This window comes from Panulirus ornatus, chromosome 2, assembly GCF_036320965.1.
Source record: "Panulirus ornatus isolate Po-2019 chromosome 2, ASM3632096v1, whole genome shotgun sequence".
Lineage (NCBI taxonomy): Eukaryota > Metazoa > Arthropoda > Malacostraca > Decapoda > Palinuridae > Panulirus > Panulirus ornatus.
In genome coordinates this window covers 96739885-96754479 of record NC_092225.1, presented here as the reverse complement: position 1 = coordinate 96754479, position 14595 = coordinate 96739885, and the positions used below count along the sequence as shown (strand labels likewise).

General features: G+C 41.7%; 1 protein-coding gene across 7 annotated transcripts in view; it reads left to right on the top strand.

The window, feature by feature from the left end:
• LOC139758668 (uncharacterized) overlaps window positions 1–14595 on the top strand; it is a 260280-nt gene that overhangs the window by 59070 nt on the left and 186615 nt on the right. For all 7 annotated transcript variants that reach the window (XM_071680307.1, XM_071680288.1, XM_071680282.1 and 4 more), the window contains 3 exons: window positions 4007–4110; window positions 12578–12724; window positions 13306–13440. In XM_071680307.1, the coding sequence (XP_071536408.1) occupies window positions 4007–4110; window positions 12578–12724; window positions 13306–13440 (386 nt within the window). The remainder of the gene's footprint in view (window positions 1–4006; window positions 4111–12577; window positions 12725–13305; window positions 13441–14595) is intronic.

Below are 14595 nucleotides of genomic sequence, written 5' to 3'. Positions count from 1 at the left end.
CGCAGGAGGGTGGATGTGCTGGAAATGAGATGTTTGAGGACAATATGTGGTGAGGTGGTTTGATCGAGTAAGTAACGTAAGGGTAAGAGAGATGTGTGGAAATAAAAAGAGCGTGGTTGAGAGAGCAGAAGAGGGTGTTTTGAAATGGTTTGGGCACATGGAGAGAATGAGTGAGGAAAGATTGACCAAGAGGATATATGTGTCGGAGGTGGAGGGAACGAGGAGAAGAGGGAGACCAAATTGGAGGTGGAAAGACGGAGTGAAAAAGATTTTGTGTGATCGGGGCCTGAACATGCTGGAGGGTGAAAGGAGGGCAAGGAATAGAGTGAATTGGAGCGATGTGGTATACCGGGGTTGACGTGCTGTCAGTGGATTGAATCAAGGCATGTGAAGCGTCTGGGGTAAACCATGGAAAGCTGTGTAGGTATGTATATTTGCGTGTGTGGACGTATGTATATACATGTGTATGGGGGGGGTTGGGCCATTTCTTTCGTCTGTTTCCTTGCGCTACCTCGCAAACGCGGGAGACAGCGACAAAGCAAGAAAAAAAAAATATGTTATAGTTGCCATAAACTATAATATATTTTGGAAACCTTGTTTTATTCAAGTATTTCTGCTTTAATGAAATTGGATCATCTTCACATGCCAAAAATTATCCTCACCAACACAGGAATGTGAGGTGGATTTTTGGTCAGTTTTTAAAAAAAAAAAAAAAATTCTTGTTCAACTGAAGGCTAAATTAAGATGTGACCTTGTAGATATCTTGCCAATTGCTGATAGAGTTTGAAGTGTTTGTGTAATTGGTAGCATTGCATTGGTTTCCAAAGAAATTGTATAAATGAGAGGAACAGCATAAACTGAACAAGGTGCTGTAAAAAAGTGAGTTAGGAAGGAAAGATATGCATTGTTAATTACAAAGTATTGTGAATTTAAGATGTGAGTAGATTAGGGATGTTATGATGCCACTGGAGAAATCAGCTTGTTATGTAATGTTGTATGGAAACCTTTTTTTAACACACTGGACATCAGTTAATGGGATAAGAGATTGAACTGAAACTTAATGTACTTGATTTATATACCTCATGTATATGGGAATACTTTTAATGACATCATTCTGATTGAATGGACTGCAAATTTCTCCATGTAAGTAATCCAAGGCCTAAGTAAATATCAGACCTGAGGAGAAGTAAAGATTGTTTTTAGGTTTCCATGTTTATAGTTTGCTCTCTTACTTTAATGAAATTGAATTTCTATGAGTGAGGAAAGATTAACAAAGAGGATATGTGTGTCAGAGGTGGAAGGAACGAGAAGTGGGAGACCAAATTGGAGGTAGAGGGACGGAGTGAAAAAGATTTTGAGTGATTAGGGCCTGAACATACAGGAGGGTGAAAGGCGTGCAAGGAATAGAGTGAATCGGAACAGTGTTGTGTACCAGGGTGGACGTGCTGTCATTGGATTGAACCAGGGCATGTGAAGCGTCTGGGCAAACCATGGAAAGTTTTGTGGGGCCTGGATGTGGAAAGGGAGTTGTAGTTTCGGTGCATTACACATGACAGCTAGAGACTGTGTTTGAATGAGTGTGGCCCTTGTTGTCTATTCCTAGTGCTACCTCGCACATGCATGGTGGGAGGGGGGTGCTGTTTCATGTGTGGCGAGGTGGTGATGGGAATGGATGAAGGCAGCAAGTATGAATATGTACATGTGTATATATGTATATGTCTGTGTATGGATATGTATGTATACGTTGAAATGTACAGGTATGTATATGTGCGTGTGTGGGCATTTATTTATATGCATGTGTATGTGGGTAGGTTGGGCCATTTTTTTGTCTGTTTCCTTGCACTGCCTCGCTAACGCGGGAGACAGTGACTAAGCATGATAAATGAATATATGATAGGATTGAGAGGGTGAAGGTATGTACAGAGCATCAGATTGGGGAAGAGCAGTGTGGTTTCAGAAGTGGTAGAGGATGTGTGGATCAGGTGTTTGCTTTGAAGAATGTATGTGAGAAATACTTAGAAAAGCAAATGGATTTGTATGTAGCATTTATGGATCTGGAGAATGCATATGATAGAGTTGATAGAGATGCTCTGTGGAAGGTACTAAGAATATATGCTGTGGGAGGCAAGTTGTTAGAAGCAGTGAAAAGTTTTTATCGAGGATGTAAGGCATGTGTACATGTAGGAAGAGAGGAAAGTGATTGGTTCTCAGTGAATGTAGGTTTGTGGCAGGGGTGTGTGATGTCTCCATGGTTGTTTAATTTGTTTATGGATGGGGTTGTTAGGGAGGTGAATGCAAGAGTTTTGGAAAGAGGGGCAAGTATGCAGTCTGTTGTGGATGAGAGAGCTTGGGAAGTGAGTCAGTTGTTGTTCGCTGATGATACAGCGCTGGTGGCTGATTCATGTGAGAAACTGCAGAAGCTGGTGACTGAGTTTGGTAAAGTGTGTGAAAGAAGAAAGTTAAGAGTAAATGTGAATAAGAGCAAGGTTATTAGGTATAGTAGGGTTGAGGGTCAAGTCAATTGGGAGGTAAGTTTGAATGGAGAAAAACTGGAGGAAGTAAAGCGTTTTAGATATCTGGGAGTGGATCTGGCAGCGGATGGAACCATGGAAGCGGAAGTGGATCATAGGGTGGGGGAGGGGGCGAAAATCCTGGGAGCCTTGAAGAATGTATGGAAGTCGAGAACATTATCTCGGAAAGCAAAAATGGGTATGTTTGAAGGAATAGTGGCTCCAACAATGTTGTATGGTTGCGAGGCGTGGGCTATGGATAGAGTTGTGCGCAGGAGGGTGGATGTGCTGGAAATGAGATGTTTGAGGACAATATGTGGTGTGAGGTGGTTTGATCGAGTAAGTAATGTAAGGATGAGAGAGATGTGTGGAAATAAAAAGAGCGTGGTTAAGAGAGCAGAAGAGGGTGTTTTGAAATGGTTTGGGCACATGGAGAGAATGAGTGAGGAAAGATTGACCAAGAGGATATATGTGTCGGAGGTGGAGGGAACGAGAAGTGGGAGACCAAATTGGAGGTGGAAAGATGGTGTGAAAAAGATTTTGTGTGATCGGGGCCTGAACATTCAGGAGGGTAAAAGGTGGGCAAGGAATAGAGTGAATTGGATCGATGTGGTATACCGGGGTTGACGTGCTGTCAATGGAGTGAATCAGGGCATGTGAAGCGTCTGGGGTAAACCATGGAAAGTTGTGTGGGGCCTGGATGTGGAAAGGGAGCAGCAGTTTCGGGCATTATTGCATGACAGCTAGAGACTGAGTGTGAACGAATGAGGCCTTTGTTGTCTTTTCCTAGCGCTACCTCGCACACATGAGGGGGGAGGGGGATGTTATTCCATGTGTGGCGAGGTGGCGATGGGAATGAATAAAGGCAGACAGTGTGAACTGTGTGCATGTGTATATATGTATGTGTCTGTGTGTGTATATATATGTGTACATTGAGATGTATGGGTATGTATAGTTGCATGTGTGGACTTGTATGCATATACATGGGTATGGGGGTGGGTTGAGCCATTTCTTTCGTCTGTTTCCTTGTGCTACCTCGCAAACGTGGGAGACAGCGACAAAGCAAAATAAATGTAATTATAAATATGATATGTATATTTTGAGTGTGAATGAATGTGGCCTTTGTTGTCTTTTCCTAGCACCACATCGCATGCGCACGCGGGGGGGTGCCATTTCATGTGTGGCGGGGTGGCGACAGGAATGGATGAAGGCAGCAAGTATGAATATGTACATGTGTATATATGTATATGTCTGTGTATGTATATGTGTGCATATGTTGAAATGTATAGGTATGTATGTGTGTGTGTGGGCATATATGTATATGCATGTGTATATGGATGGGTTGGGCCATTCGTTCATCTGTTTCTTTGTGCTACCTCACTAACGTGAGAGACAGCAACTAAGTATGATAATAACAATAATGATAATTTGTATCAATTGTAGCATCTAAAGATTTTTATTAATATCATAATCTTATGAATTTGTTTCATCCGTAGAACGTCAGATACGTGACTTGCAAACCAAACTCCAGCAACAGGAAACTGTTACTCGCAATACCCAGAACTCTTTGCAAGCATCTCTGGATAAAGCAGTGGCTCAGGTTGGTGTTTAACCATTCATACATGTATAGGAAGAACAGTGGGTGTATTTTCCTCCAGTTTACAGTAATTCTTGAGATGCACAATATAATATGTTCATTTACATTTTTGCATGGGTACTTTTTTATCGATGAACATACACCCAATATATTTTGTTGATTGGCAGTATTTTAATTCATATGTATGAATACATACATTATATTGTGTTATTATCCATGCAGTATTTTCAGTATTCAGGAACAGTTTCCAAGAATCCACCAGGGTCACTTGGACCATATGGTTTGTGCATGTTAAGATAGTAGCTTTCCAAGTAAAGCTGTAAAACTGACCATATAGTATGTACATGTTAAGGTAGCAATTTTCCAATTGAAGCTGTAGCTAGCTCTATCTATCTATCTATCTATCTATCCAGTGCTGCCTAGCCTTTAGTGCCTCACCCTTAACAGGCGATTGGCAGAGGGCAACTTCAGAGGCTCCTGCCTAATGTTCCTGCCTGATGTTCCAGTTTGCTATCTATCTATCTATATCTCTAACACCTGTTTCCCCCAGGGACTCCCTCAAAGGAGTGGCCACGACATTAGAGTCTTCATAACTAGTGAACACCAACCTGCTACTTCTACTTTATGGTCTTTTATGTTTAGCTTTGTATCTAACTCTTATATCTGTAAGAAATAATGTAGGTTGATAATTTTTTCTCTACAAAACCTGGAAAGAATCTAACATGATCACTTAATGTATGTGGTACTTACATGTTTGTGTAACTGCCATCTAAGTTTGTTACAATAATGGATTCCCTTCAAAATGCACTGTGAACAACAAATTATTGAAATTTGCCAAGAAAGTAGAGTAAAACAACATTTTAGGTATTACCAGAGAAGGTAAGCTATTATCCGTATTAGTGACGGGGTCATTTGCATGCTAAATTTGTTATATGGTCTGTCTTCGTAAAAGCACTTGAAACATGTTTGCATTTCATTCATTAGCGGGAAGCCACAGGAACAGATGAAAAAATGGCTGCATTTGCTCACATCCCTACTAACTGTCATATATGAAATGCAGGATGACAAAAAAAATCCTTAATCCACTCTGCAGCTTGGGCCTATTTGTTATTACAGATGCTCCTAAACTTATGATAGGGTTATGTTTTGGTAAACCCAATGTAAATTTAAAGTGTAAGTCGGAAATACATCTTACCTACCAAGCATCATAGCTCAGCCTTGCCCACCTTAAATGTTCTCAAAACACTTACATTAGTGTACAGTTGGACAAAATCATCTAACATGAAGCCTTCTTTATAAAGTGTTGTTCGTAGCAAATGCCTCTGCCAGTTTCTTTGCTATGAATTTTCTTGGTGCCTTGGGTATAACTTTATGCTGGCCAGTTATCTTTTTAATTTCATCTTAAGACTAATTGCCATCCTCTACTTCTCACCAGAGGCAGGAGACACAGATAGGTATTTTGTAAACATGATGGGATGCCAAAACACAAATTCCTAAAAATGCTAGCAACACAGTACACTGTGACTGGAAGCTGCAGCTCACTGCTGCTGCGCAGCACTATGAGAGAGTATCTTACTGCATATTGCTAGCTTGAGAAAGGGCCAAAATTCAAAATTCGAAGTGTAGTTTCTACTGAATGTGTATCACTATCGCAGCATTGTGAAGTCGAAATATCGTGTCGAACCATTGGAAGTTGGGGGTCAGCTGTAGTTTTTTTATTGCCCATCTCTGCCTTTGAGGGAAACATACAGCATCCCTTGCATTGTTACTAGGTACTACAGTTTAAACTTTTACCGTATACTAGTCAGTATTTGTGGAGATGGCTGGGACATCTCTATTAGACCTATACCCTTACTTATGTAATAAGCTTTGAAGCTGTGTCACTCTTACTAGATGATAGATATTACTGGTGAAAACTGTTGGTACACATATTTGTAACAATGTATGCCTGAAAATATTCCTGGAGTACCTCAGAAGCCTGGCTGTGGAGCAGTAAGAATTAAAGGACATGCAGTAGAAGTACAGTGTCTCACCAACCAGGATGAGTTGTACATCAATGTATTTAGAAAATTACATTCTGGTCAGTTGTATTAACAAATTAAAGATCTTTTAGAATATTGGAGAACAACCCACATGCAGTGTCCTTGAGTATTACGACTGTCACAATGAAAGTCAAGATATCTTGAAATAGTTTATTATTAAAAGATTGTTATTATTATTATACTTTGTCGCTGTCTCCTGTGTTAGCGAGGTAGCACAAGGAAACAGACAAAAGAATGGCCCAACCCACCCACATACACATGTATATACATACACGTCCACACACAGCACATATACATACCTATACATCTCAATGTATGTATATTTTTTTTTTTTTTTTATACTTTGTCGCTGTCTCCCGCGTTTGCGAGGTAGCGCAAGGAAACAGACGAAAGAAATGGCCCAACCCCCCCCATACACATGTATATACATACGTCCACACACGCAAATATACATACCTACACAGCTTTCCATGGTTTACCCCAGACGCTTCACATGCCTTGATTCAATCCACTGACAGCACGTCAACCCCAGTATACCACATCGCTCCAATTCACTCTATTCCTTGCCCTCCTTTCACCCTCCTGCATGTTCAGGCCCCGATCACACAAAATCTTTTTCACTCCATCTTTCCACCTCCAATTTGGTCTCCCTCTTCTCCTCGTTCCCTCCACCTCCGACACACATATCCTCTTGGTCAATCTTTCCTCACTCATTCTCTCCATGTGCCCAAACCATTTCAAAACACCCTCTTCTGCTCTCTCAACCACGCTCTTTTTATTTCCACACATCTCTCTTACCCTTACGTTACTTACTCGATCAAACCACCTCACACCACACATTGTCCTCAAACATCTCATTTCCAGCACATCCATCCTCCTGTGCACAACTCTATCCATAGCCCACGCCTCGCAACCATACAACATTGTTGGAACCACTATTCCTTCAAACATACCCATTTTTGCTTTCCGAGATAATGTTCTCGACTTCCACACATTCTTCAAGGCTCCCAAAATTTTCGCCCCCTCCCCCACCCTATGATCCACTTCCGCTTCCATGGTTCCATCCGCTGCCAGATCCACTCCCAGATATCTAAAACACTTCACTTCCTCCAGTTTTTCTCCATTCAAACTCATCTCCCAATTGACTTGACCCTCAACCCTACTGTACCTAATAACCTTGCTCTTATTCACATTTACTCTTAACTTTCTTCTTCCACACACTTTACCAAACTCAGTCACCAGCTTCTGCAGTTTCTCACATGAATCAGCCACCAGCGCTGTATCATCAGCGAACAACAACTGACTCACTTCCCAAGCTCTCTCATCCCCAACAGACTTCATACTTGCCCCTCTTTCCAAAACTCTTGCATTCACCTCCCTAACAACCCCATCCATAAACAAATTAAACAACTATGGAGACATCACACACCCCTGCCGCAAACCTACATTCACTGAGAACCAATCACTTTCCTCTCTTCCCACACGTACACATGCCTTACATCCTTGATAAAAACTTTTCACTGCTTCTAACAACTTGCCTCCCACACCATATATTCTTAATACCTTCCACAGAGCATCTCTATCAACTCTATCATATGCCTTCTCCAGATCCATAAATGCTACATATAAATCCATTTGCTTTTCTAAGTATTTCTCACATACATTCTTCAAAGCAAACACCTGATCCACACATCCTCTACCACTTCTGAAACCACACTGCTCTTCCCCAATCTGATGCTCTGTACATGCCTTCACCCTCTCAATCAATACCCTCCCATATAATTTACCAGGAATACTCAACAAACTTATACCTCTGTAATTTGAGCACTCACTCTTATCCCCTTTGCCTTTGTACAATGGCACTATGCACGCATTCCGCCAATCCTCAGGCACCTCACCATGAGTCATACATACATTAAATAACCTTACCAACCAGTCAACAATACAGTCACCCCCTTTTTTAATAAATTCCACTGCAATACCATCCAAACCTGCTGCCTTGCCGGCTTTCATCTTCCGCGAAGCTTTTACTACCTCTTCTCTGTTTACCAAATCATTTTCCCTAACCCTCTCACTTTGCACACCACCTCGACCAAAACACCCTATATCTGCCACTCTATCATCAAACACATTCAACAAACCTTCAAAATACTCACTCCATCTCCTTCTCACATCACCACTACTTGTTATCACCTCCCCATTTGTGCCCTTCACTGAAGTTCCCATTTGCTCCCTTGTCTTACGCACTTTATTTACCTCCTTCCAGAACATCTTTTTATTCTCCCTAAAATTTAATGATACTCTCTCACCCCAACTCTCATTTGCCCTTTTTTTCACCTCTTGCACCTTTCTCTTGACCTCCTGTCTCTTTCTTTTATACATCTCCCACTCAATTGCATTTTTTCCCTGCAAAAATCGTCCAAATGCCTCTCTCTTCTCTTTCACTAATACTCTTACTTCTTCATCCCACCACTCACTACCCTTTCTAACCAACCCACCTCCCACTCTTCTCATGCCACAAGCATCTTTTGTGCAATCCATCACTGATTCCCTAAATACATCCCATTCTTCCCCCACTCCCCTTACTTCCATTGTTCTCACCTTTTTCCATTCTGTACTCAGTCTCTCCTGGTACTTCCTCACACAAGTCTCCTTCCCAAGCTCACTTACTCTCACCACCCTCTTCATCCCAACATTCACTCTTCTTTTCTGAAAACCCATACAAATCTTCACCTTAGCCTCCACAAGATAATGATCAGACATCCCTCCAGTTGCACCTCTCAGCACATTAACATCCAAAAGTCTCTCTTTCGCGCGCCTGTCAATTAACACGTAATCCAATAACGCTGTCTGGCCATCTCTCCTACTTACATAAGTATACTTATGTATATCTCGCTTTTTAAACCAGGTATTCCCAATCATCAGTCCTTTTTCAGCACATAAATCTACAAGCTCTTCACCATTTCCATTTACAACACTGATCACCCCATGTATACCAATTATTCCCTCAACTGCCACATTACTCACCTTTGCATTCAAATCACCCATCACTATAACCCGGTCTCGTGCATCAAAACCACTAACACTCATTCAGCTGCTTCCAAAACACTTGCCTCTCATGATCTTTCTTCTCATGCCCAGGTGCATATGCACCAATAATCACCCATCTCTCTCCATCAACTTTCAGTTTTACCCATATTAATCGAGAATTTACTTTCTTACATTCTATCACATACTCCCACAACTCCTGTTTCAGGAGTACTTCTACTCCTTCCCTTGCTCTTGTCCTCTCACTAACCCCTGACTTTACTCCCAAGACATTCCCAAACCACTCTTCCCCTTTACCCTTGAGCTTCGTTTCACTCAGAGCCAAAACATCCAGGATCCTTTCCTCAAACATACTACCTATCTCTCCTTTTTTCACATCTTGGTTACATCCACACACATTTAGGCACCCCAATCTGAGCCTTCGAGGAGGATGAGCACTCCCCGCGTGACTCCTTCTTCTGTTTCCCATTTTAGAAAGTTAAAAAAAAAAAAAAATACAAGGAGGGGAGGATTTCTGGCCCCCCGCTCCCATCCCCTCTAGTCGCTTTCTACGACGCGCGAGGAATGTGTGGGAAGTATTCTTTCACCCCTATCCCCAGGGATAATATATACATATAAGGCATGTGTATGTGTAGGAAGAGAGGAAAGTGATTGGTTCTCAGTGAATGTAGGTTTGCGGCAGGGGTGTGTGATGTCTCCATGGTTGTTTAATTTGTTTATGGATGGGGTTGTTAGGGAGGTAAATGCAAGAGTTTTGGAAAGAGGGGCAAGTATGAAGTCTGTTGGGGATGAGAGAGCTTGGGAAGTGAGTCAGTTGTTGTTCGCTGATGATACAGCGCTGGTGGCTGATTCATGTGAGAAACTGCAGAAGCTGGTGACTGAGTTTGGTAAAGTGTGTGGAAGAAGAAAGTTAAGAGTAAATGTGAATAAGAGCAAGGTTATTAGATACAGTAGGGTTGAGGGTCAAGTCAATTGGGAGGTGAGTTTGAATGGAGAAAAACTGGAGGAAGTGAAGTGTTTTAGATATCTGGGAGTGGATCTTGCAGCGGATGGAACCATGGAAGCGGAAGTGGATCATAGGGTGGGGGAGGGGGCGAAAATTCTGGGAGCCTTGAAGAATGTGTTGAAGTCGAGAACATTATCTCGGAAAGCAAAAATGGGTATGTTTGAAGGAATAGTGGTTCCAACAATGTTGTATGGTTGCGAGGCGTGGGCTATGGATAGAGTTGTGCGCAGGAGGATGGATGTGCTAGAAATGAGATGTTTGAGGACAATGTGTGGTGTGAGGTGGTTTGATCGAGTAAGTAACGTAAGGGTAAGAGAGATGTATGGAAATAAAAAGAGCGTGGTTGAGAGAGCAGAAGAGGGTGTTTTGAAATGGTTTGGGCACATGGAGAGAATGAGTGAGGAAAGATTGACCAAGAAGATATGTGTGTCGGAGGTGGAGGGAACGAGGAGAAGAGGGAGACCAAATTGGAGGTGGAAAGATGGAATGAAAAAGATTTTGTGTGATCGGGGCCTGAACATGCAGGAGGGTGAAAGGAGGGCAAGGAATAGAGTGAATTGGAGCGATGTGGTATACAGGGGTTGACGTGCTGTCAGTGGATTGAATCAAGGCATGTGAAGCGTCTGGGGTAAACCATGGAAAGCTGTGTAGGTATGTATATTTGCGTGTGTGGACGTGTGTATGTACATGTGTATGGGGGGGTTGGGCCATTTCTTTCGTCTGTTTCCTTGCGCTACCTCGCAAACGCGGGAGACAGCGACAAAGTATAAAAAAAAAAAAAATATATATATATACACATACACACACATACACATACATACGCACATATACACACACACACATACATATATATACATATGAAAAATGTATATATACACACACACAGACATATACATATATACACATGTACATAATTCATACTGTCTGCCCTTATTCATTCCCATTGCCACCCCGCCACACATGAAATGACAACCTCCTCCCCCCAAATGTGTGCGAGGTAGCGCTAGGAAAAGACAACAAAGGCCACATTCGTTCACACTCAGTCTCTAGCTTTCGTGTATAATGCACCAAAACCACAGCTCCCTTTCCACATCCAGGCCCCACAAAGTTTTTCATGGTTTACCCCAGATGCTTCACATGCCCTGGTTCAATCCATTGACAGCACGTCGACCCCGGTATACCACGTCGTTCCAATTCACTCTAATCCTTGCACACCTTTCACCTTCCTACTTGTTCAGGCCTCAGTCACTCAAAATCTTTTTCACTCCATCTTTCCACCTCCAATTTGGTCTCCCACTTCTCCTCGTTCCCTCCACCTCTGACACATATATCCTCTTAGTCAGTCTTTCCTCACTCATTCTCTCCATGTGACCAAACCATTTCAAAACACCCTATTCTGCTCTCTCACCCACACTCTTTTTATTACCACACATCTCTCTTACCCTTTCATTACTTACTTGATCAAACCACCTCACACCACATATTGACCTCAGACATCTCATTTCCAGCACATCCACCCTCCTCCACACAAATCTATCTATAGTCCACGCCTTGCAACTATATAACATTGTTGGAACCTCTATTCCTTCAAACATACCCATTTTGGCTTTGCAAGATAACGTTCTCGACTTCCATACATTTTTCAATGCTCCCAGAACTTTCACCCCCTCCCCCACCCTGTGATTCACTTCCGCTTCTATGGTTCCATCTGCTGCCAAATCCACTCCCAGATATCTTAAACACTTCACTTCCTCCAGTTTTTCTCCATTCAAACTTACCTCCCAATTGACTTGTCCCTCGACCCTACAGTACCTAAGAACCTTGTTCTTATTCACATTTACTCTCAGCTTTCTTCTTTGACACACTTTACCAAACTCAGTCACCAGCTTCTGCAGTTTCTCACCCGAATCAGCCACCAGAGCTGTATCATCAGTGAAGAACAACTGACTTACTTCCTAAGCTCTCTCATCCACAACAGACTGCATACTTACCCCTCTTTCCAAAACTCTTGCATTCTCCTCCCTAACAACCCCATCCATAAACAAATTAAACAACCATAGAGACATCATGCACCGCTGCCGCAAACCAACATTCACTGAGAACCAATCACTTTCCTCTCTTCCTACACATACACATGCCTTAAAACAAAAGAATATTATTTATGTTACATTAAAAATATTGTAAGTATGATTTTTTTTTTCAAGTCTCTCACAGTTGCAAGGGGTTGAATATTGGTATCTGAGCAATACTTTAATGCATACTGAAATGCCATAACCGAAATGTTGCTGTATGAACCATCAGGATGCAGGGCCTCATGTTCTACAGATATTATATCATGTGATTTTCATGTTTTTACAAGACCTTCTATTTTCAGACTGCATCCGTTGAAAAGGATTGTAAAGCAGCTGTTAGTAGGAGCAATCAATTAGAGACAGAGGTCACCAAATTAGTGAAGGCAGCAGAAGACTCGGCAAAGACTCTGAATCATTTGCGCCAGGAGAAGGAGATGATAGCTGCAGAGGTAATTTCTGAGCTCATTTGTATCGCCTGTTTTGCCCCTGAATTTTGTTTTATTTTATGTAGAACGTTTTGTTATCGCTTAGTTACGAGTATGTAGGATAGAGTTTATAGATAGTAATTGAAAAATATGCATTTTTGAAATTGTTTTAGGAAATTTTGAGCTTGGCAATTACCATTTGGATTTCAGTACTGTTGGAACATATAAGGATGAGAATAATATGTCTACCAGTCACCATGAATTGGCTTTCAAGGTCTGGTGTATAGGTTGAGACTAGCCAGGCCCACTGTCATCCAAGTTTTAAGCAACTGCTTTTCTTAAAGGTTGCAACCATATGCACTCTCTTTTTGTCTCCAGCACTTCCTTCTATTTTTTGAAAGTTTGGATGTACAGTACTAAACATAAATAGTATGATATACTTTTATGTTGCAGTTTTTTAAGATGATTTGAGAGTATATGATAGTAAGCTGAAAGACTGTAATTCCTTTGTCCATTTAATGAAAAAACTGAATGCATTTAAAAAGGTGATAGAAAGATAGGTGGATAAACTGACTTTTAGTGTAGCTTTATGCATGATTTTGCAGACATCAGGGCTGAAGGTGAAACTCAAAGCAGCAGAATCTTTGACAGAAAATCTGACCAATCGTTTAGAGTTGGCTGAGCAACTGGCTGAAAATAGGAAGCTTGCATTGGAGCAGCTGCAGTCAGAAAAGGACAAGGTAGATACATAATTGCATTTACTTATCATACATATATTCAAGTAATGGTTTATTATTATTATACTTAACTACCATCTCCAGCATTAGCGAGGTAGCATGAGGAAACAGATGAGGAATGGCCCAACCCACCCGCATACACCTGTATATTCATAAACGCCCACGCATGCACATATTTATTTATATTTATTTTGCTTTGTCGCTGTCTCCTGCGTTAGCGAGGTAGCGCAAGGAAACAGACGAAAGAATGGCCCAACTTACCCACATACACATATATAAACATACACATCCACACATGCAAGTATACATACCTATACATTTCAGTGTATACATATATATACACACACAGACATATACATATATACACGTACATAATTCATACTTTATATTATGCATATCATGTGCAGTAAAGGTATGACTGAGTTTGGAAAGGGAGTATTTTACAGCAATAAGGTTTTGAATTCCATATTCTTCTGATCCACTTTGCCACTGTGGAACCAGTCGCATGAAGGGCGATGATTTGCATACACTTACTTAGCTGGTCTTGTGCCGCTGGTCAAAGTTGCCATGGTGAGCATGAGAGAAGCAGTACTCCACCCCAAGCAGTGAAGACATCAGGAAGGTGTTCAGCGTGCCAGTGTGAAGCATCTCGTGTGCAGGTGGCCACAGCGCTCGGCTGGCATGGCCTGCCACCACAGGTTTGTCTCACGGCTAAGGAGGAGCACTGCAGCTAAGACCACGACAGTAGTCCCTGCTGCAGTAAATCTACGTCATCGGGAGCTCCAGAATAAGGACTTTATATGACAACCTTCCCGCGCCATCAGGAAGGAAGTCTAGTGAACAAGCTGCTGAAGCAGGATTTGGCCAGCAGGAAAAGAACCTTCATAATGGGGTGATGCTACTACATTTGTGAATCAAGAACCATTGCAACACAAACCTCGCCAGGTAGTAGAGTGTTCCGCAGTGTATCGAGACAGACTTCCCCAGAACTTTTTTAAAGGGGAAGTAAATATTTATAGTTGTGTTACTGGAGTGATAGTTTTCATACATGGTGCTTTGACAAGAAAATAGTGAAATTGAAAAAAAAATGTAGCTTAGACATTGAAGCTTATTGATACAGTGGTTAAATTGATGAGAACTACTATTAACGTTTGTGTA